This window comes from Heteronotia binoei, chromosome 13 (genome assembly GCF_032191835.1).
Source record: "Heteronotia binoei isolate CCM8104 ecotype False Entrance Well chromosome 13, APGP_CSIRO_Hbin_v1, whole genome shotgun sequence".
In the NCBI taxonomy this organism is placed as follows: domain Eukaryota; kingdom Metazoa; phylum Chordata; class Lepidosauria; order Squamata; family Gekkonidae; genus Heteronotia; species Heteronotia binoei.
Window position 1 is genome coordinate 44,100,612 of NC_083235.1, and position 22,157 is coordinate 44,122,768.

A 22,157-nucleotide genomic window follows, 5' to 3' on the forward strand; every position below is an offset into this window, starting at 1 on the left:
TATTTATTCCATATGATATAGATTAACAAAAGCCCTTATGTCTTTTGTATACCAGTGGTTTCCCAACCTGGGCTGGGGACCCTGAAGAGCCATGGAGTTACAGCAAAGGGTCCTTGAGCCCATACGTGCACTAAGCTTGCATTTTGTCATTATGTATTTTCTTAAATCATCAGATACTGGTGTTACAACTACTATCATGAGGGAAGAGGTCCACAAAATTTTTTGATGCTAAAAAGGAGTTCTTTTAATCAAAAACGCTTAGAATTATCTCAGGGTGGAAGCAGAATTGGTCCCCATGATTTTCTTGAACCCGTACATGGGTTGTTCATTGCTAGTAATTATTTTTAGTGTGTTATAAACAAGGGATATTTTTGTCAAAAGGGGATGAAATTCAGTATTCTGTGTGGTTTGTCTAGGATGGTGATTCTTCATATAGCTCTCACTGCTGCTGTGAATGCACAGTCATTTGCAGTGGCAATGGACTACCTACATTGCCAATTTTCTTGCATTTTCCTTTCCTCAGCCCCCTTCCACCCCACCCCCCGCTACTATGCCACTGCTCCCATGCTAGCAGAGGATTTTCTCCCCCAACACACAGAAAAAGTAATAGTTACATTGTTATAAGTCTATAGCAATCTATTACAACAATGTATGTCCCTGAATTCTGCAGATGCACACTTTCCTTTTACCTCTACAACAGGGGTGGGGAACCTCTATCCCAAGGGCCGTATGCAGCCCTCGAGGTCACTTGGTGTGGCCCTCGAGGATTGCTGGGCCGAACCGAGCCGTTTGGCAGCTTCCCTGGGGCCTGGCTGGCCAAGGAGGATCGTGGGGCCCAGCCACACTGTGCAGCAGCCTCCCCAGGGCCAGGCAGGAATCACAGGGCCCAGATGCACTGTGCAGCAGCCTCCCTGGGGCCTGGCTGGCCGGCCAGAATTGCTGCAGGGCGTGGAAAAGTTACTGTCACAGTTTGGTTTGCACTTGATTATCCCAGATGGTGTGGCCTAATATGTTAATGAGTGTGTGACCTAATATGCTAATATTAGGGGATGTGGTCTATTATGCTACTGAGTTCCTGCTGGGCTTTTTTTAAAAAAAAAGCCCTGGACCTATGCATTTGCCTAGGGCGGCAGGCCGTGTGTGGGTGCGCGTGCCAGATTAGGCACTCCCCGCACGACTTCAAATAGAAAAGCAATTATTTGCATTAATTTTGCTGGCCTGAATCATTCTTCCTTGGTGGAGCACTGTTTTTTAAGTTGATAATTTTTATGGCCCGCGAATGATGTTATAAATATCCATATGGCCCTTGGCAGAAAAAAGGTTCTCCACCACTGCTCTACAACAAAAAACAGTTATAGACCTTTCTTAAACCTCAAAGCTAGGAATTCGGAGGAACAGCTATACCGAAGCAGTAAACTGTTTAATGTTATAAAGGTATACCAATCCAGCTATTACTGATTTTTTTTAGAGTATGAAAAAATTCATCCTTCAGTATGACTGGCAAAACAGCAGTGGCAAGGAATGGGGAAGGCAAATGGTGCTGATGTGGACCTTAGGAAATGCACATTTTCCAGTCCAATTTGCCTGATAATGTATTAAGGACTGCATTCTTTCCAAAAAGGTTGGAGAAAAGTAGATTTGGGAGGGAGTGTACAGAAGATGGGAACAGAGCAAATGAAGCATAATAAGATCACTGTGTCACAAGGATGCCTTCTAAAGTCCTTAGGTTAGGTAGCCAAAGCAGAGAATAGTTCCCATGTGGAAGTAAACCAAGACACAGTACAATGAAATATAACTAAGAAGCTCCACAACTAGGTTTTAAGGTCTTAGGGGCAAGATCTCATAATCTTAGCCATCGCTGAGAAGGCCACACATTCTCAGCCTAAGCATAAGGGACAAGAGGAAAAATAGGCCAAAAGAAAAAGTACCCAGAAAGAAAAATCTGAGAGCATTAAAGTATATTCTGACTTCAAATGTCAGACCTCTTTTCGCTAACACACAATACTGGTAATTGCTGGCCTGAAACTCAAACTCCATACTTTCCAGCAATAGCAAGTGAAGGCATAAGCACCTGAGAAATATTGCCCAAAGAGTCAGTCCTATTCAAAGAGCTGCTCTAAACTGGTTAACATTACAGAACTCTGAAAAGTTTAATTACTACTATTCTTTTTTAGCAAAATTAAGAAAAGGTTTTATCTCCCTAAAACAGACATTTGTGGACACTGGTGGATATGAATTTTTGAGCTACCATCACTGCTTTGTTTGGTGAGGCACTGAAACCAAGTTTAAAATGGCTACTATATAATTATTAAATAATGTTATACAAGCAGACTGTTCAAGATCTGACTCCAGATCTGCACAGTTCTGAACCAGTGAATCATGACTTAGCTTGAAGTGTATGAGGATTCTAACATCATTTATTCAAATACACACAAAAAACCCAACTACAACAAAAGAATAAAAGCAAACAAATTCTTGGTTTAAATTATTAAGACCCAGCAGAATCACAGGACTCAGCATTTTAGACATCACTGTAAGCAACAAACATAAATGGCTCGTTTTGTAATTCCAATTCAGTTAAAATTAAAGCTATTTTACCAGGTACCTCTGTTGCTAAAGCTACAGCTTCAAAGTTCAACCTCTGTTAATCACACTGACTTGTGGCCATGAACTTTAGCCTCATCAAATATGTACAGAGGCAGTTGCCACAGAATCTCCCAAAAGCAATTACTGTGCTAAACTAGTCTACTATAGTTTTCAGTAAATAGTTACTCGCATATACAGGAAGGTTTTAAAAATAAATATCTAGTTGTTATTTTTATAGCTGTACTAGGATAGAACCCATTCTGGTGACTGAATTATAAAAACAGATATCATGTGCTTATTAACTACTTCTTGGGAATGAACTATTAATTTCTTTTTATGCTATACAGCACAGATCACGCTAGTGCTTCCCACTGCTATTTTTGGGAAGCATTCCTTTTAAGTGTAGCATGTACCAAGATGCAACATCTTCGTTTCAAGTGCCTATCCAGACCCAACACAAGTGGAAAGTGTTTCAATAAAATTGAGCTGTATTGCCCTTATCTGGAACTTTCCCAGTGAACTGTTTTGGGATTCTAAATGGCAACAGTTCCACTTATTTTTGAAAATACTAACCACTCAGAGCAGTACATTTGGCACTGATAGCAGACAAAAAAAGCTCTCTGTAAAGGCCAATCCATATTTATTTATTTAAAACATTTCTACAACACCTTTCCACCTAATTCAGGGTCCATGTTAGGTATTAGCTTCCTCACTATGACTTTCACCTGCACAGCAGCTGCCATATACCAGAATGGATATCCTTCTAGTTCTTAGATATTAACTTTGGACTACAAGAGAACATTTCAATTGCTACCAGGACTGATTTGGGGATAGTTTCTTTATACAGGAGTTTTTCATTAAAAAAACAAAGCAGGAGGTGGTATGCAACTTTGAAATGGACCTCTACTGCCTGAGAAGTCTGGGTCACCAACAACTAAAGTGACATACAAGACAAGGAAGTAGACCTGTCTAGTTCTGCCCCTAAACAACGCCTCAGGGTACTGGGTTGACATGGTAGTACTAGATTTTAATTCAGCATTGGAACAGCAGCATCATAATGGCTGCAAAAACCTTAGTATTGTGGCTGAAGGTTCGCTTCTAGCTCAGAAGTACGGATATAATGCCCATATGCCTGTAATATAATAAGATTATTAGCCAACAAGTGGTGACCTGCTTTACTGCTTGGAGGAATTCTTCTAACCTCACCACAGACACCACAAAGGCCCTTGAGGCCTGCATGGCTTTCGGGCCCTGGGCCCACTGCAGCTCTTGGTCTCAGTATGATTCCCTACTTCCCCCATAGTTGTTACTACCAAGCATAACATAGCTCCTTGGCTGGCCTACCATCGCTGCACCCAGCACAGCTCCTAGCCTCTGCCATGACTCCCCCCCTCCCCAACTGCTACTGCCAGGCCTGGCATGGCTCCCAGCCTCAGCCACCAGGACCACTGCAGCTCCCCTGCCCCACTGCCAGTTCTGGCCTTGTGTAGCTTCATGGCCCCCCACCCCCCATCACCACCACAGTTTCCAAGGCTCTACTGGCTACAGAGGAGAGGGCAGGTATGTTGTGTGAGTGTACGCAAACACATTTTGCTGCAAACCTGGGGTGTCCCCCAAGTTTATAGAAGTTTCTGTTTTATATCAGTGTGGCCCCAATCCATGGATTTAAGTATTTCCAGATGAGGCCACACTTGACTATTAGAAGATACAGGCTACTGATGCCACTGCACAAAATACACAAAATCAGGTACTGATGCTGTCAGTTATTATACACTTGTTTATATTACCACAAGTTTGGACTCCATGGAGCTGTAAATTAAGTTATGCCTGAAAGGTACTAGTGAAGGAGGACAATTATAAAGCTGTTTCCTAGGGAACGTGGATGCTCCTCCCTAAGAATTAGCCTCAGGGGTTGCGGACTGTAGAAGCTATTGCAAATTGTATCCCAAATCTCTCTGGACAGTCAGGTTTTTAGGAGGAGGGGAACACTCCACTGGTCACATTTTGTGAAAATGTTGATAATCTTTAAGAGTCCAGTAGCACTCTGGAGACCAACAAGAGTTTTAGGGTATGAGCTTTCGAGAGTGAAAGCATCCTAATTCCTTTGCAACTCTGCCCCCACAATCTTCAGGCTGAGATATAAGGACTCATGGGTCTCCCATTCCTACTTCATATCTGACAAAGGGAGCTTTGACTCTTGAAAGCTCTATCCTAAGACTTTTGTTGATCTCTAAGGTGCCCCTGTATCCAAATCCACGTGTTCTACTGCAGATCAATACAGCCACCCTCTGAAATGATAACCTTTAAGGCACTGCAGAACATCATGTTAGTAACTAGAGAGATGGACGCAATTGTGGTGGCCTAAGTCTTCAAAATGTGAACAGAAATTCACAAAAACTGTGTCAAATTTCTTACCGGTTTCTATGGAATGGACGTCCTATACTCAAAGCAGCAGCATTTGCCTTGTATGATCCTGGTGAACTGAAGCCATTCACAAATGCACCATTTGGAAAGGGAGCCTGCAGTGGATACCAAGCATATAAGGAAATAAAAGGAACCCCCCCTACTCAAGTAACATATATACAAGATCAACATAATTGCTCTTATATTTTTATTTTATTCATTTATTTTATTCCACTTATATCCCACCCTCCCCGCCGAGGCAGGTTCAGGCGGCTCACACATATATGTATGTGCATGATTTGACATAGTAATATGGCATTAAAACCATAAAACGTAGAGTAAAAATAAACATAAAATACATAAAAAATATTCTGGTGCCATGATCTTACATTTTCCAATTTTATAGTTCTCTGTATAGCAGATCTTAAGTTCTCCTCTCTGCAGCTGCTATACAGCAGATTGTTGGTGGTGGGTCACATGTTGCTTTAAACTGTAGTGGCCAACAGCCTAGTTCACAACTGCCTGGTGGAAGAGTGCCATCTTACATGCCCTGCAGAACTGTATGAGCTCTCGCATATTTGTATTGCTGTTTTATTTTGCCTAGTCATGTCAATCTGATTGCTTGACCCCTAATCTGTGAGCCGCCCTGAGTCTGCCTTCGGTGGGGAGGGTGAGATACAAATTAAATAAATAAACACCAAGAAAGTATACAATACGTGGATGAAAAAAATCATAAATTCTCCTGCTGTCAGCATATTCATGTATGGGGCAACACTATGCAGCTTGAGGTGTCTTTCTTTAGGAGGTTGAGACAGGAACTTAATGCTCCAGGTAAGAAATTAAAACCCTTCCTCATCTGGACTCCTTCAAAGGAGCTTCCAAAACCTTTCTTCCACAAACAAGAAAACAAACCCAAGAGAATACCAAGAGAATATATTTGAGACAGAAGCTGCAACTCACCAAAGGTGTTTCAAAGTAAGGTGCAGGGTTTGGAGACCACGTCTGAGGCACAATGCTGTAGATGGAGTACTGCTGAGGACTATATACAGGCTGCACAAACACTGGTGAGGCAAACTGTGCTTGTGTTTGGACAGGCTGAGCATAAACACTGGAATCCAGTACCCGGTAACCATTCTTTGCAAAAAATGTGTTGATGGCTTTTATCCTGGCCTGCAAGGAAAAAAAACAATTTCAAACTATGCTATATCACTATACAAGCTTATCTTGGGAACTATGTATGGGGGGAGGAGGGGGTTGGGGTTCTGTTTTCCACTAGAAGCTATTATTACTAAAAAGGAAAATGGGAAAGTTCTGCTAACTATTCTTAATACAACCCCTCCCCATCAGGTTAGCCTGCAGAATATGGTTTGCTTTCGTACAAATCATTGAGCTTTGGGTAAATGAGAATTCTATTTAAAAGATAGCTTCATTCAAATTTATAATTATTTTGCTTCCGTGACAGAGTTTAACACTCAAGTCTACCTACAGACATATCCAAAGCAATACTCTTGCACTGCAGGCAAATAAAAATCCCAGTGCTTTCTTCCAGTATACGCTGTATTTAACAATTAAAATTAAAATTCAATTTGTGACTACTGGACTACACTCCACAATGTAATTTGGAAGATTTAAGATTACTCCCTTTTACTCAACCCCAGCCCACTGAGGCCTCCTGAGATTTTGTTTTGAGGGTCAACAAATCCTCAGGAACAGCAAATGGGATAAAGTAGGAGCCTGCAATGAGGAGGGAAACACAGGAGAAAACATCACCCCTCCACTGGAGATATGTGAGCCATAGGGTCTTCAGAATGTATGGCTGGCCACCAAGTCTGCATCCTTCAATATTTCTGCAACCAAGGCTGGAATCTTCACCAGCTCATTTGACAACACATCACAGATGAAGTTATATCTGAACTAGCAACCCAAAGGGGAAATTCTCAGTCCCACCATTATTTGGAACAACTAGGACACAAATCCAGACATTTCTGATGCATAAAATGCTGCTTGAGATTTGGAATATGCCATAGGTTCCCCCTTGTTTCCTCCCATCCTTCTTCCATTGTGACACTGCAACTGCATCAGTGGTTACTGTGGTTAAGACTGACCAGGAAAGTCTCAAAGCTATAGTTTGTCATCTGCACCACTGAAGGAAATGGCAGAGAACTCATGAGAAAAAGAAAAGGCAAGCAGAACACGGAACTTCTAACATGTTTCCAGTTTCCAAGCCACAGTTCAGGCATGAGGAAGTTTTGAATCTGCACTTATGTTAAGATTACAGTTGAACCTCATTATTTAATGATAGTACATCCTTTAAAGTCTGTGAATTCTTGGAGACTTACCATTATTGGCTTGCCCTGAAAGGTTTTAACTTCTTCCCGTAAGTATTTGAATGCCTGTACATATATTTGGGAGGGGAAACATTAATTGAGATTCATTTAGGCAAAACTGCACTTCAAAGATATTAACAAAGCAGAGAGAACAATTAATCTAAATTCAAGTTGCATCACAGCATTTTTAAGAAGAAATCTGGGCTCTTACCTATTTTACTTTAAGAAAGAGCCTTGACATGTAAAATGCTGCTGTAAGACAGACCCATTCTTTCACAAAAAGGTAAACGACTGCAAGCACCAGTCATTTTCGACTCTGGGGTGGCGTTGTATCATGTTTTCATGGCAGACTTCTTACGGGGTGGTTTGCCATTGTCTTTCCCAGTCATCTACACTTTCCCCTCAGCAAGCTGGGTACTCATTTTACTGACCTCGGAAGGATGGAAGGCTGAGTCAACCTTGAGCCGGCTACCTGACCCTAGCTTCTGCCGGAATTGAACTCAGGTCATGAGCAGAGAGCTTGGACTGCAGTACTGCAGCTTTACCACTCTGTGCCACAGGACAACCTCATTTTTTCAAACACCATGACAAAAGCAACTTGTGTTAATTTTTAAAGAGGGATGCACCTTCCTTTTTTTCAACATTCTGAATGTCAGTTCAACTCCAGCTGCTACCTGTTATGACAGCTGCAAAGAAAAACTGAGGCATTATCTGTACCAGCAACAGTCACATGCTGCAGGTTCATAATATTTTGTCACCACCATCCAGCTACAACACTGAATGGTAGGCAGTGTTTTCAGTCTAAAACAGGTAGTTTCTAACAAAATAGTCCTTGTAAAATTAAAATCTGAAACATTTCAGTTTCAGGACTGCACACACAGCAGCAGTTAGAAAGATCTTCCTTCCTAGATGGGGAAAAGGTTTATTTTGCAGTGGTAACATTTATGGATCTTTTGCACAACAACTGAATTTGTAGTAAATTTTAACTTACGGTAAGTGTATCATTAAAAAAAAACCCCAGAATTCTATTAAGGACAATCAGATTAAACCAATGCACTTTCATTTATTAGAATTTATTAACAACAGTACGTACTACAACAAAAGGATTAAGTGTGTCCTGACCTGGATACCCAGGTAAGGCCAATCTCAACAGATCTCAGAAGCTAAGTAGGGCTGGCAAGTACTTGGATGGGAGACCTCCTTGGAATACCAGCAGTTGGGAGACAGGGGCAGGATTTAATTAGCCACCTCTCTGAATATACCCCAGGCCCCCAGTAAGGGTCAGTCACCAGAGGTCAACATGACTTCTAGGTACACACACACAAAAAACAAAAACCAAAGGGATAACTGCCAAGTTTTTAACAAAACAAAACTCAAGAGCTAACAACTTCTCTTCACTCTGGGAAGCTGGACTGAACAGTCCCAACACCACAGAGATCAAGTAGGTGGGTCACCACCACTTAGTGAGAACATACCTGGAAAAGGAAACAGCAAGAGTACCTTCTACACACCTGCTCTTGATTCATATGGCTGTTTGCCTCTCTTGCTATGCAACCTCTCTCCCTCCAGAAGAGCTACCATTCTCCATGTGTAAGATTTGATTCCAGTAGCACCTTAGAGACTGGTAAGATTTTCAGGGTATAATGTTTCAAAAGTCAAAGTCCTTTCATCAGAATTTTGACTCTTAAAAGCTTATCCCCAGAAACTCGTTGGTCTCTTAAGGTGCTACTGGACTCAAATCTAGTTTTTCTACTGCAGACCAACATGGGTACCCTCAGACTATTCTCCATATGTGTGTTTGACCACACCCAGCTTTCTGGATGTGTTTATAAATTCTACTATTATCATGTTTCCTGTAAGTCACAGGTACTCAAGGCCACTATTAGCACCCTCAGCACTTGGGGATATGACAAGTGTTTTTAAACTACTATGAATACAGGTCTGTTTGTAAAAATTTAGGCTGTCATACAATTGCTGTTATACAAATGTACTGGTTTCAAAAGTGACCATCCGCCCCCTCCCCTTCCCTTTGGGGACACTGATTTCCTTGGATTCCCTTTCACAATGTAGCCCTTCATATCGCATTCCCAAGGGTCCTTTAGTACCCAGGAGCAGTTTTGAGGTGGTGTGAAGGGCTGCAGAACATGGGTACAGAGAACCATGCTGCTCATAGAGTTCCACCTACAGTTATTTTGGATCCTATCCTATGAGGACATGCAAATAAACAGCATAGAATGAAAGCGTTGTAGAACATAGAACACCATGTGATACTCTTACCTGCTGTGCATCAGTATCTGACTGGAATGTAATATACCAGCTGTTGTTGTGAGCAAACTCACAACTTATCACTTTGGGGCAGCTTTCATTTTTAAACAGTGCCTTCACCTCCTGGAGCAAACAATGAAGAATATGCTGTAAATAAACCAAGAATCCAAACTCTACATTTCTAATAACACCTGACATTTTCTATCACCCATTTTAGCATTTGGGTCCAACAACAAGAAAGAATGAGTGCATGAGTTTATGTATGCACTGCTGTGAGTACATTTGTCATTATTTTTACATTTTCTCTTGCTTTTTAATATTTTACAAATCCTACAGGAAAAAAGAACACTCAAGTTGAATTAGACACTTATCCATATGGAAGACCAGTTTATTATGTTTGTGACTACAGATCATATATCTCCCATCTCAGTAGACAACAACTGAGTTCATTACTTCCAAACACGATAATACATTTTATCTCAAGTTAGCGCCACTATGTGATCAACTAAACAGAACCATCTTGCTGCAAAGCACTGTTCTAAAATGTAATTCCACATCCATGGCTAAGAAAGCATTATTAAGATGCCATCTTAACAACTAACAAATTAGCTTAACAATTCTTTGTAAAACGCCACTGTACGAGTAACTCTTCTAATATAGGATGGGGATAGATTTTTTAAAAGCATGTAAAATATAATTGCGAAATATATTTATATTGTCTTGTCTTGATGAAGCTGGTGATTATGAGAAATAAAAGATGTACAAGCAACTTTAATACAAGTAACTGCTTATAACGCATAATAAAAATAATATATTTTCTACTGGCAAGGTGCATTTCAGTAGTGGAAAACGGAAATAAAATTCTCACCAATTCCCCTTTCCAATTTATTTTTCCACTGCCCTTTTCTCATCATGCTGGGGGTCTGACACAGTGTTCCCTCTAAAGCTGAGTTCTTGTGAGCTAGCTCACAGTTTAAGCCTCTGGCTCACACATTTTTGTCTTACCTTAGGAAAAATGGCCACAGAACAAACTAATTTCTGCAGCAGCTCACAACTTTAATGCCAGTAGCTCACAAAGTAGAATTTTTGCTCATAAGACTCCACAGTTTAGAGGGAACATTGACCCCATGGTTTACAAGAAGTAGAAAGACTATGTGTTCCTCTGTCACTCTGCTCACACTACTATGTCACATAGGACATGTATAAATATATATGTCTGGAATGAATTAAAAACTGGTGCAGCCAGCTCTTCAAAAGCCTGTATTTACATTAATGCTTAACACAATTTAACCAAGGGTTACCAATGCAATTTAACATAGCTTCAATCCTGATATGTGATCAATCATTTCATATCTAGATGATTTTCTTGCAACATAAGCATTTAAGTGACCAGATTTATGGCAACCTTCAGGATGCATCATTTACCTCTATAGGTGTCGTTTCAGGAATCTCACGGAGAATAATAATGCATCGTTTGTGGTTTGGCCTAACTTTTTCTCCTCGCTCATCTACTTGGACCATAGGAGAAGCTATTTTTTTTTTTAAAAAAAAGAATATTTTTTCAGTTGCTGGGAATAGATACAACACTAAGAACAACAACACAAATTACACATCATATCACATATCTTCTGACCAATTTATTTTAATTTCTACTCGTTCTCATGCAAAACCTCTTAAGTCCTGGTAAGATAGTTTAAATGGGCGGCAACTGTAACCAACATAGGTATTGCTGCTCCTGACACACCTGCAGGTGCATTCCAGTTCTAAAAGAAATCTACTGCAGAGGTGGACAGCTGAAAGTGTACAAGTCTTTGCTTAAGAGGTGGAATAAATCAAGATGAAACCTGACAAAGCAGCTAATTTCATTTCAAGGGCACAGAGAACTTTTTCGGAAAAAAATTCTAGAACATTTTACTAAGTTACTCAGATATCGACATGTATTTATTGTTTCAAGACGAGAAATAGCAAAATAACTTAAAAGTCTGATAGTCAGAAAGGGAGGCTTTTCAATATCCTAGTCAGAGGGAAATAAATTAAGACACTAATGAAGATTTCATGTAAGGTTATATGGTTCATTTGACTAAACTAGAGGCTAATTTATGTAAGAAGGCTCGATTCACACAAAACAGAGACGGTGACTACACACTAAAATAATTACATCTGTATAGCTAATGAAAAGATTTAGACGCACATCTCAGTACTTCCACAATAAGATCCATATTGGTTGTCAGTTTCTTAATTCCTTCCATGTTGGCGATTGTCCATATTGGAATAAATTGATCACTGTCCATTTGAGACATCAAGTAAAGATCCTTGGATAGATTCTCACTAGGAGTAAACAAACAAAGCAGCTCAGGGAACTTTCAGATAACAGTCTAGCAATTATACACTTGAAGAAACTCTATGTATGGAGACACTGCCCAATAGTACTACGTAAAGCAGCAAATTCACACACTTCCAGGGCTGTTCCCTAAATATTAAGGGCAATGTGTTTTAGCTATGTTGGATACAGCACAAGGACATTACGAGAAACATGCATCAATTGCTGATCTTCCAGACTTTCCCCTCCTTCCAGAATATATTTCTGACCCTAGAGAAATTTATACTCAGGGCTGCAAGATGAGACCCACATGGGCTGGAGGCAAAATCACATCCTTCTTTCATCATTGGAGATCTACTTATACAAAAGGCAGAAAGGAGCCATTTTTCTTGCCTTCCCCCTCCCCACTTGCACTCCATGAAGGTCCCACAACCCCAGGAATAAGCTTGCTGGCAGTCAGAAATGGCTCCTGGGGCCTGAAATAGAAGCCATCAGAATCTCCAATTGCCAGAGCACAGGATACATCCCTGAGATACCAGTTTTCTTCTGGAGTCTTGATAAAGCCATGAAAGAGTGTGACAATCCACTTCTATCACCATTTGTTGGCATCAGAGATTAGTGGAATTAATTTTCTGCTAGATTTTTTGGTTGACCGTGATCCCTTATGAAAAGCTAAGTGGCTAGATATAACCAAAACGGAAGTTGCTCAAGGTGCCAAATAAATTTGAAGTACAATACCGTGAGAAACAGAATTCTAGTTGTTTCTTCAAACATTCTTTCAGGTCTTCTGGAGAAATTATAGGGCTGCCTTCACCTGAGGAAGATATTCATGTAACTATTACTAACACATTCAAAATATGACTAAGTCAACTACATCCTCCCCATTTGACATAGCAATATACAAGTTTGATAAGATTATGGAGCATGTTGAATGGACTTTATCATTGATTAACTTGTTATCAACTTAGAACTCCTGCCAATCTGACAAGTGCTCCGAAGATGCAGATTTCCTCCAGGCTTGCAAATAATTTTTATAATTAATAGTCCATCTGCTGTCACCTACCAATGTAAATCATTTGAGGCATGTCAAAAACTTGAAAAGACAAAATAATCAACTCTCTCTGATTTATAGCACTACCTGGTTATTGGGAGGGGGAAGGATAATCATCCTTGACTTTCACAAGCCTGACATGTGACAGTTTATTTCATATCAAATATTACACCTAAAAGGCATGTCTCAATCTCTGCAAGAAAGGCTAACTGCAAATTAAAACAAACGTTATGAGAGCCATATAACAGGACCAACACACACAAACTGGAGCGGGTGAGCTAGTTCCACCAGTACAGGCAGGCAAGCTATATACAGTCAGGCCCAATGACCATGATGGGGACACAATTACTCCACATCACAGAAAAAGCCTATGTATAACTTCAGCAAACATACATAGGTGTGGAAGCTGCTTTCTTGACCACAAATGTGCTGTGTGTTTAGGATTCACTCTTACCACTACATTGCAGACAAGAGGGAACAGAAAGTTGTCGTTTCTCTAACATTAACAGTAAATCTAACACAACCCACTCATAGCTCAGGCTATGAACCAGAAAAGTAAAAAAATCAGTAACACTACATCCAACAAGGAGGGGATCCAGTGATCCTGGAAAACCTCTGCTAAAGTAGTGGGTTTTAAGAATGCTGTAGGATACCATCAGAACATTAACCACATCTGATGTCCATTCAGAAATCTTCTCTGAAACGTAAGATACCCTTTTCCTTTCCTTTCAGGTTTCCCTAAAACAGTTTCACTGCCAACTGTTTCAAAATATATGCTGCAAGCTATTCTTTCATTGTTCTATTGAAATTACTTATAAAAGTTACTTGCAAATATGCAAAAAACAGGCTTAATGCTGGACCCTACAAGCATATAGGTGGAAGTAAACAATTAGGAAAGGAAAATGAAATGTCCCCTGTGCAAGCACCAGTCGTTTCTGACTCTGGGGTGATGTTGCTTTCACATCGTTTTCACGGCAGACTTTAACGGGGTGGTTTGCCATAGCCTTCCCCAGCAAGCTGGGTTCTCATTTTACCGACCTTGGAACAATGGAAGGCTGAGTGAACCTTGGGCCAGCTACCTGAATCCAGCTTCCGCCAGAATCGAACTGAGGTCATGAACAGAGAGTTCAGACCACAGTACTGCTGCTTTACCACTCTGCGCCACGGGGCAGACAGAGCCACTATTCTGGCTTTTAGTACTTTTCCTGATAATTCCCAAAACAATTGACTTGATATATTTAAAAAAGATTTGAACAAACAAAATTGGAATAGAGGGAGGGAGAGAATGAAATGTAAAAGCAACATTTAAAATGCAGGACTTAATAATATAGATCTAAAGAACAAAGCAACATCCAGCACAGTACAGTACCTATGGAATTTTTAGTACTGAAGCTGTCACTGTGTAGGATAGATGCTTACCAGGAACTTCATAAAGTTGGTATCCAAGATCCTCTGGTGCCAAGACCATTCCATTAGCTGCTGATTCCTCAACACTGGAACTGTTTGATGGTTCGCAAGATGAATACATTGCTTCATACTGCTTAGCACCATCATCTGCAAGTTCAGTATTACCTAGCACAAGTGTAATCAATGAAAAACAAGTTGCAAATACTGAAAATGTATTTTTCATATTTACAAGCAGCGTCATATTATACTGATTTGTAATGAAGTGCAACAAGGCTGTGCTCCCCCACCCACTCAGTTCAGCCAAGTTATGTTTGGATTTATAACAGAGGCTATAACCAAAAGTATTGATTTTCATATACCTCCCTCCCCATGAACTCAAAGCATGGTACTCAATATGCATTACATGGGTTTGTTTTTAATATACAGACAGCTTCGTACTACTATCCAGATTACAAAACACATTGCAATTAATGGCAGCACTCTTGACCTAATAAGAGTTCTGATCTTTAAGTGATGGTCATTTGTGCCAGTTACAAACGCGGCAAACAAATCCAGTTTTAATACTTTGTTTTCTCTTCTACAAGACTCTTATGATGGGCAAAACTTACAGGTTTCTGTTCTAGCATTTCCATACCTCCTTTACAGAGGTATGTTTTGATTTCCATACCTAATCCAACGGAGTTTATAAAACAATTTCATTCTTTGCACAAGGTTACAAATAAACCCAACTAGATGATATATCCTCAATTTACAGAAAACATTAACTATTTCTATCAAGGCTGCAAAAGAAAGGTTTTTGTTAGGCCACCATACTAGGAAGCCTCTGACTTGCATTTCAGTCTCCGTTTATCTGGTTATCCTTTCTTGTGAGACTAATATTGAATTTCTTTATATTTTCATTAAGTGCTACCAATGCATCAAACCAAAATTTATCAGAATACAAGAAGAAAACTAGTGGAACTGTGTAGTATCCTTACTGCTGCAAACTGCAGAACAGCTTTGCAATTCAACCAAGAACTTGATTGCTGGGTTGGTTTTTTTGTTTGAGTGCAGTATGTATGGTAAATAATATTTTGATTGCAAAACACAAAAGGGGGGGGGAGCTCACCAACTACTGAGCTAATGTTTGTTCACATTTTAGTGACTTTTAAGCTTAGTATGAACCTGATAAAATAAACTCTCTTAATCTGTCACAACAAAGATTCTAGAGCACCCTGACATATACAGCAAAAGGTATTTTAATGAGTTTGATCTGCCCTAGCATTTCACCACAACAAAGATAAAACGCTCCGTGTTAAAACACAATTCTAACTATGTAAAGAATATATAGTATCAAAATACAAAAAGAGTATCAACAATTCACATCAATCATGCCAAAAGTTAAAACCTCGCAAGTTCCTCAATGCTCCTTATGTGGCACAAAGTCACTATATTATATTCCAGTGCAATATTTGAGTAAAAGGTCCAAGGTGGTCCCGGCTATACTGTGACATCCTCAAATGGTGACGATGGCAGATGCTAGCATTTCACCAACAGGAGGATTTTGATCTGCAAAGAGCAACTGTCTCTCCCTCCTCCCTCCTCCTTGCAGATCCTGGGGGGTCCTCTGTTCCCCAGGAACACAATTTTGGGCTGCAGTGAGAGGGAAAAGGCAAGAAAGTCAATGAAAAAAATGTATGAAAGTCATATTCTTATAATTCAGAACAGGCCGTTGGTTACTTACCATGAAGGGTCCTTCCTTTGACAAAAGGAGGACATCTTGATGGGTGATTCCCACTATCCTTTCAGGGAGGCAGGAACTACTTTTTCTCCTTTTTGTCTGTGACACAGGAGTCACCCACCTTCAGGTCTGGTAACCAGAAAAAATTAAACATATAAAGAGTAACATACATAACTGCAGAAGAAACAGCTTACACAGACAATGACTTTGGGAGGGACAAGATGTCCTCCTTTCCTCAGACGAAAAGGACTCTCTATAGTAAGTAGCCAATGGCCCATTCTCTCTCTGAGGTGGAGGACATCTCAGTGGGACCTTCCCAAGCAGTATCCGTGTGTTCTGGGTGGGTCATCATCTTCATGGGTTAGTACCCTTCTGCCAAAGGCAGCATCAGCTGAGTCATATGTTTTCAACTTATACTATTTAATGAGGGTAAAGATGGATGACCATGTTGCTGTCTTACACACTTCTTCCACTGATGTGTGTTTGGCAAACACTGCATATGTGGAGGCGCTTCTCACTGAGTGCAGTAACCCTACTTTGTGTGACTTGTAGGCTTCAATTATGCAAGTTTTGAGGGTAGCACTAATGGCAGATTTTGACATTTTTCATCCTGTGTTTGGGGAATGCTTTTAGAAACCTTTTTCCTTATATTTTCAGTTTTACATATGAAGACTTTAAGTGCTCTTATCACATCTAAGGTGTGCCACAACTTTTCTTTTAAATGCTTAGGATCCAGGCAAAAAGATGGAAGGCAAATCTGTTGGCCATTGAAAGATCAGGGCATCTGTCACTTTGACCTTGAAATGGAAGAATCTCAAGAAGTATCAAGGAAGTTGGTGGCTGGATGATGATCCAAACAGATCCACCAGTGGAAGGCCAAAGCAATACATGATTAACTGGAACAGGTCTTTCTTGAGAGACCATTCTCCTTGAATGGTCCCCCTGCTGAACCAATCTGCCTGGACATTTATGGAGCCTCTGATGTGTTCTGTTTTTTATCAATGCCAAGTTCTTTTTTAACCATGCCAAAATCTTGGTTGTTTCCCAGTGGAGTGAAGACTTTCTGGAACCTCCTTGTTTGTTGATATAGGCTTTGGCCGAGATATTGTCCATCCTTATCAACATATATTGACCCATTTGCATGTTGAAATGTAGTAGGGCAAGACAGATCAGAGTTCCAATAAATTGATAGGTAGCCGCATCTTGGACCTGGATCATTGGCCTTGGATTGGTATTTTATGTAATGTCGCTCCCCATCTGATTTGCTCCTGATGAGAGTCTGCAATCTCTTTTGTCTTTGTTTTCTCTGCAGTGAAAAAAGCACAGTTTTGATATCTATTGTGACACCCAGGTGTTCTAGCCCTTGTACCAGCTGTAGGGAACTTCTTTTGGAAACTTATGATAAAGCCATAGGCTTGTAGTCAAGAGATTGTCATTTCTTGCCCTTGTACCAGCTGTAGGGAACTTCTTTTGGAAACTTATGATAAAGCCATGGGCTTGTAGTCAAGAGATTGTCATTTCTGTGTCCTGAAAAGCCTTAGATCTGGAGCCTGACCTGATCAACAGGTTGTCTAAATAAGTATGGATGTGAATGCCTTGTTCCCTTAGATGAATTATTGGATTGATCAAGATCTTGGAAAAGACTCTTGGGGCCATGAAGAGACCGAGTGGAAGGGCCCTGATTTGTACATGTAATCTGCCTACGCAGAATTGAAGGAATCTTCTGTGTGATGGGAAGACTAGAATAATGAGCTACACTGCTGTCAGATCTATCAATGTGAGGTATTCCTCCAGCTGTAGTGCTTCTGCTGTTGATCTGAGTCTCCATTCTGAAATGTCTCCATTTGATGAATCTGTTGAGAAATTTAAGATCTGATATTGCTATCCAGTCTGGTTTTTTGTGGGAGGAACTGTGAAAATGGAATATACCCCATACACCTTCTCCATCTGGGGTACGAACTCTACCGCTTGGTTATTGCATAAGTGTTGAATGGCTTTTATTGTTATGTGTTGTTTTGTACCTGTAAACTTGAGACTTAATGAAATGTTCCAGTGGAATTCTCATGGACTTCATAGCGTAATACTGGAAGACACTTCTATTGCCCAAGAGTCTGCCTGGGATGTGATCCAAGTGTCTCATAAATGCATGAGTCATTCCCCCACTGGAAGATGCGGACAGTCATGCCTTTGGGGATTTGCCATCCCGGTCACTCCAGTCATTCCTGTTGGACAATTGTTTGCTGAACCTGGCATTGAGTAGTCCTCTTTTGAATGTTTGTCTTGAGGGCCCCCAGTTTGGTCTTTTGGCCTCTTGTTTATATGTGGATAACGTATGTTGTGAACGAAAGATCTGATTGCCAAAGGATCTTCTGTTGGTGCACCTGAATGTCCTGGGCATCACCTCTCTCTTATCTCAAATCTCCGAACAGCTCATCACCTTGGAATGGGTAAGCTGGTATTATATTTTTAGAATGAAGGTCCGCCTTATGCCATGGCTCTGGAAGAATAGGTTAGAGCATCTAATATGGCATCTGCTGTAAAAGAATTGGCCTTTAGGATCCTGTTAGTTTTTTCTAAGTCAGTGACTGTTTTCTGGAAGAAGTTGCATCATCTTCCTGGCCCATACTATGGCAGCCCTGGAGAAAATGGATGCTGTGGCTGCTGCAGCAATGGCCTAGTGTGTCTTCTTTAGGGCAAATTCAGCTTTCTTGTCCTGGTTGTCTTGGACAGAACCCTGACTCTCCTCAGTTAAAAGGTGCATCAACCAAGGGAACCTATAAAAGTTCATTGGTAAAAGTCAGTAAGGCGCACAATTTCTTAACAAATCCGGTAAACTGATGGTTTGACATGACGTTAGCCCATTCTGCTTTAACTGGTCTTTCAAAAAAATGAGAAAAGGAAATACTCTCTCTGAAGCATTAAATCTGGGAAAGAACTCCTTATTCCCTTTAGGTCTGGTCCTTAATAATGAGCCAGAATGTGGATTCCTCCCCTACCCTAGTCCCGGGTTCAGGCATATTACCCATCTAGAGATGGCAAAGTCTGGTGCATGGCAACAAAAGTGAGAATCACGGAAAAGTGGGTAAGAGCCTCCATGTACAAACATCCAAACTGTATCTTATATAGATTACACTTAAAGCACTAACAATATAACATTCATAGGCTATGCAGAAACCTAACAAATAGGCATGGAACAAATACAGCACAGAACAGGCAGTCCAACCCAAAAGTCCAACTGGTAAAGTTCAAAGTAGTGAACTGCTAACTGAAAGCCACTAAGGACCAAAGTCCAACAAGTTGCAAGAAGCTGAACGAGCATCTTTGAATATTAGAACCTTGTTTTCGCATAGAAAAACATCTCTTGGATCCAACACTTTTCTGTGCTCCTTCCAGTAAGGTTCAAGGCTTGGTGCATATCAGACAAGTTTGGCTCCATCTCCCAGTGGGAGAAGCTGGCATCGGGTTCTCTGGCATCAAAACAAAAGCCAGTAGCCCACATGTTGCCTTCAGAGTCTAAACAAGCATGCTCCCAAGTGGCCCCTGCTACATACTGCAGGGTAAGAGCAGGCAGTGTGAACTGCAGTGGGCTTCAAAAGATGGGCATTTTTGAGCCTTAGGTGGAGCAGCTTCAGTAGAGACAGACCATGTAAGCTGATATTGAGACATGCCAGCTCCTACAGTGTCCTACTCCACAGCGATAGCCATCAGCAGAGCTTCCATCTTTCCTTCAGAGAGGACTCAGTTGAATTGCTATTTTGAAGTCATGAGGCGACTTACAACTTGCATCAAGCCTTCACTATAGAAGCTACCAAAAGAGCCACTGTAAATTTTGTGTCTCTAAGAGTCATTCAGATTGAGGCAAGGAAAAATAAGAAACAGAAAAAGAGCTCCAGAAGATAGTATAAGAACATGGGTAGCCAAACTGTGGCTCTCTCACACATATTGTGTGGCTCTTGAAGCCCCCACCACCCTGTTGGATAAACATTTAAAGTGGTTTTCTTTCCACTTCTCCCTCCCCACCTATTTCTTTCCTTCATTCCTCTTTCTCTCTCTTATTCTCCCCTCCCTCCCCCTCTAAAGTTAAATGTGTTCTCCAAGTCCCGACTCATTGCTGTACAAGCCAGCTGGCTTAGCTCAGAAAAGTCATTTGTCTCTTTCAATCCCTTCACCAAGCTGGCTGACATGAGAGCAGAGCGGGGCTTGGAGAACACATTTAAAGTTAAAGCTGCTTTCTTTCTACCTTTACCTCCCCCACCTATTCACCTTCTTTCCATCTTTTTTCTCTTTCATTCTCCCTTCCTTCCCTCTTCTCTCTCCCTCCCACCCCAATTTGTTTGCTTTGTTTCTTTCTCTTTCGTCCCCCCATCTATCTGCTTTCTTTCCACCTCTTTCTTTCTTTTCACCTTTCTTTTGCTCTCTTTCACTCTTTCCCTCCCTCATTTGATTCCAATTGAGGGAACTAGAGACTGCTTGCGAAAATATATTACTTTCAAGACAAAAATCAGGAAACTAATAGTTCTAGCTACCTAGGAGTTGTTTATTTTAATTAAAGATCAGTTAAAAATTGAAATAAGATGATGTGCCAACAGCTCAAGGCTGCTTTTATTCTTGTCTGATGCACTCTCTCTCTCTTATCTGTATGTGTAATAATATATAACTGCACACAGACAGGGGCATGGTCAGCATCTCAGCAGCTGGCAGGTCAGAACAAGTCCAACTGCATTAATGTTTTGCGGGTCTCAAACATCTGATGTTTATCCTATGTGGCTCTTACATTAAGCAAGTTTGGTCATCCCTGTGTAACAGGGGTGGGGAACCTCTGGTCCTTGGGCCGTTTATGGCCCCCAAGGCCACTTGGACCAGCCCGCAGAGCAATCCAGGCTGGACACGTGGACACGCACACTCCATATGCCCGTGCAGGTCGGAGGCTTCCTTGCCCAGCCCCATGCTAATCTTGCACGCACCAAGGAGCTCTGCACAGGTCTGGGGAACACTTCCTGGCCTGGCCCTACCCCTTTCCTTTCTCGTGAGCCAAGGAGATCAGAGCAGGCAGCGAAGGAGGAGAAGCATGTGCATGCCACCTGCCTGCTATCACCTAGGCCTCTGCTCTGCCCTTTAGCACTGGCAGCTTTCCTCCTCTTTTCTCAGGCTGAAGGTGCCTGCACTGCTGCCCCCAACCATATTGACTTTGAACCAGCTGAGGCACACTGGTAAGCAGCAACATGAGTCAAGGATGGCAGAATGCTCCCCCTGCCCACCCGCACGGCAGGGCCAGGGCAAGATGAGCCAAGGCTTACAGAGCCGGGAGAACTGGGTGGGGAATGGGAAGCAGTGGGGGCTGGAGCACACAGCCAGAGAAATGAGGAAGGGGAGGGGAGGCAGCCAGGCCCATAGTTTTTTGGGGGGACCCATCTAATCAACCCCCCCCACTTGATCCCTAGGGTCCCTCAAATGGGTGCCGCTCTCCGCATCCTTTTCTTGAGGCCCCCACTCTCCCGGCTAATTTTTAAGTTGATAATTTTGTGCAGCCCTCAAATGATGCTATAAATATCCAAATGGCCCTTGGCAGAAAAAAGGTTCCCCACCCCTGATGTATAAGAATAAGAGGTATATAAGGAAAAAGAGGGTGGGAAAAAAGGAATAAAAGAAAAGGCTACGCCTATGAATGAACTGCTCTTTCTGTTAAGGCAGGAACAGAACTGAAGGCGGGTGACTCCCATGTCATTGAAAGGAAGGAGAAAAAGTAGTTCCTGCCTCCATGAAAGGACCATGGGAATCACCTACCAAGATGTCCTCCACCTCAGAAGGAGAAAGGCTGGCTCATAATTTCCTAGTCCTGCCCTCATGGTTGATAATACAAGCTAACTTCTTCATTCAACTAACCTGAGTCAGTCAAATCTGTAGTTTTAAGTTCCACAATGGCATTTTGTAAATTTATAAAACTAAATCCATCACACCCCCTTAAACTTTTCTAGAATGCAAGTTCCCTCTCCAGACTTAACTAAAGTTAAGGCTAATTAGACTTACATTTAACTAAGATTTGAAAGCTGCTTGAAACCTTGACTTCAAAATCTAGCT

The 22,157-nt window shown here is 41.3% G+C and overlaps 1 protein-coding gene across 8 annotated transcripts in view; it reads right to left on the reverse strand.

The window, feature by feature from the left end:
• The window catches only part of LARP4 (La ribonucleoprotein 4), a 44,843-nt gene that overhangs the window by 12,057 nt on the left and 10,629 nt on the right, over positions 1-22,157 (reverse strand). For all 8 annotated transcript variants that reach the window (XM_060253096.1, XM_060253093.1, XM_060253097.1 and 5 more), the window contains 8 exons: positions 14,372-14,524; positions 12,640-12,715; positions 11,773-11,909; positions 11,007-11,110; positions 9,594-9,704; positions 7,329-7,382; positions 5,950-6,159; positions 5,002-5,105 (listed from right to left, as the gene is read on the reverse strand). In XM_060253096.1, coding sequence (XP_060109079.1) covers positions 5,002-5,105; positions 5,950-6,159; positions 7,329-7,382; positions 9,594-9,704; positions 11,007-11,110; positions 11,773-11,909; positions 12,640-12,715; positions 14,372-14,524 — 949 coding nt within the window. The remainder of the gene's footprint in view (positions 1-5,001; positions 5,106-5,949; positions 6,160-7,328; positions 7,383-9,593; positions 9,705-11,006; positions 11,111-11,772; positions 11,910-12,639; positions 12,716-14,371; positions 14,525-22,157) is intronic.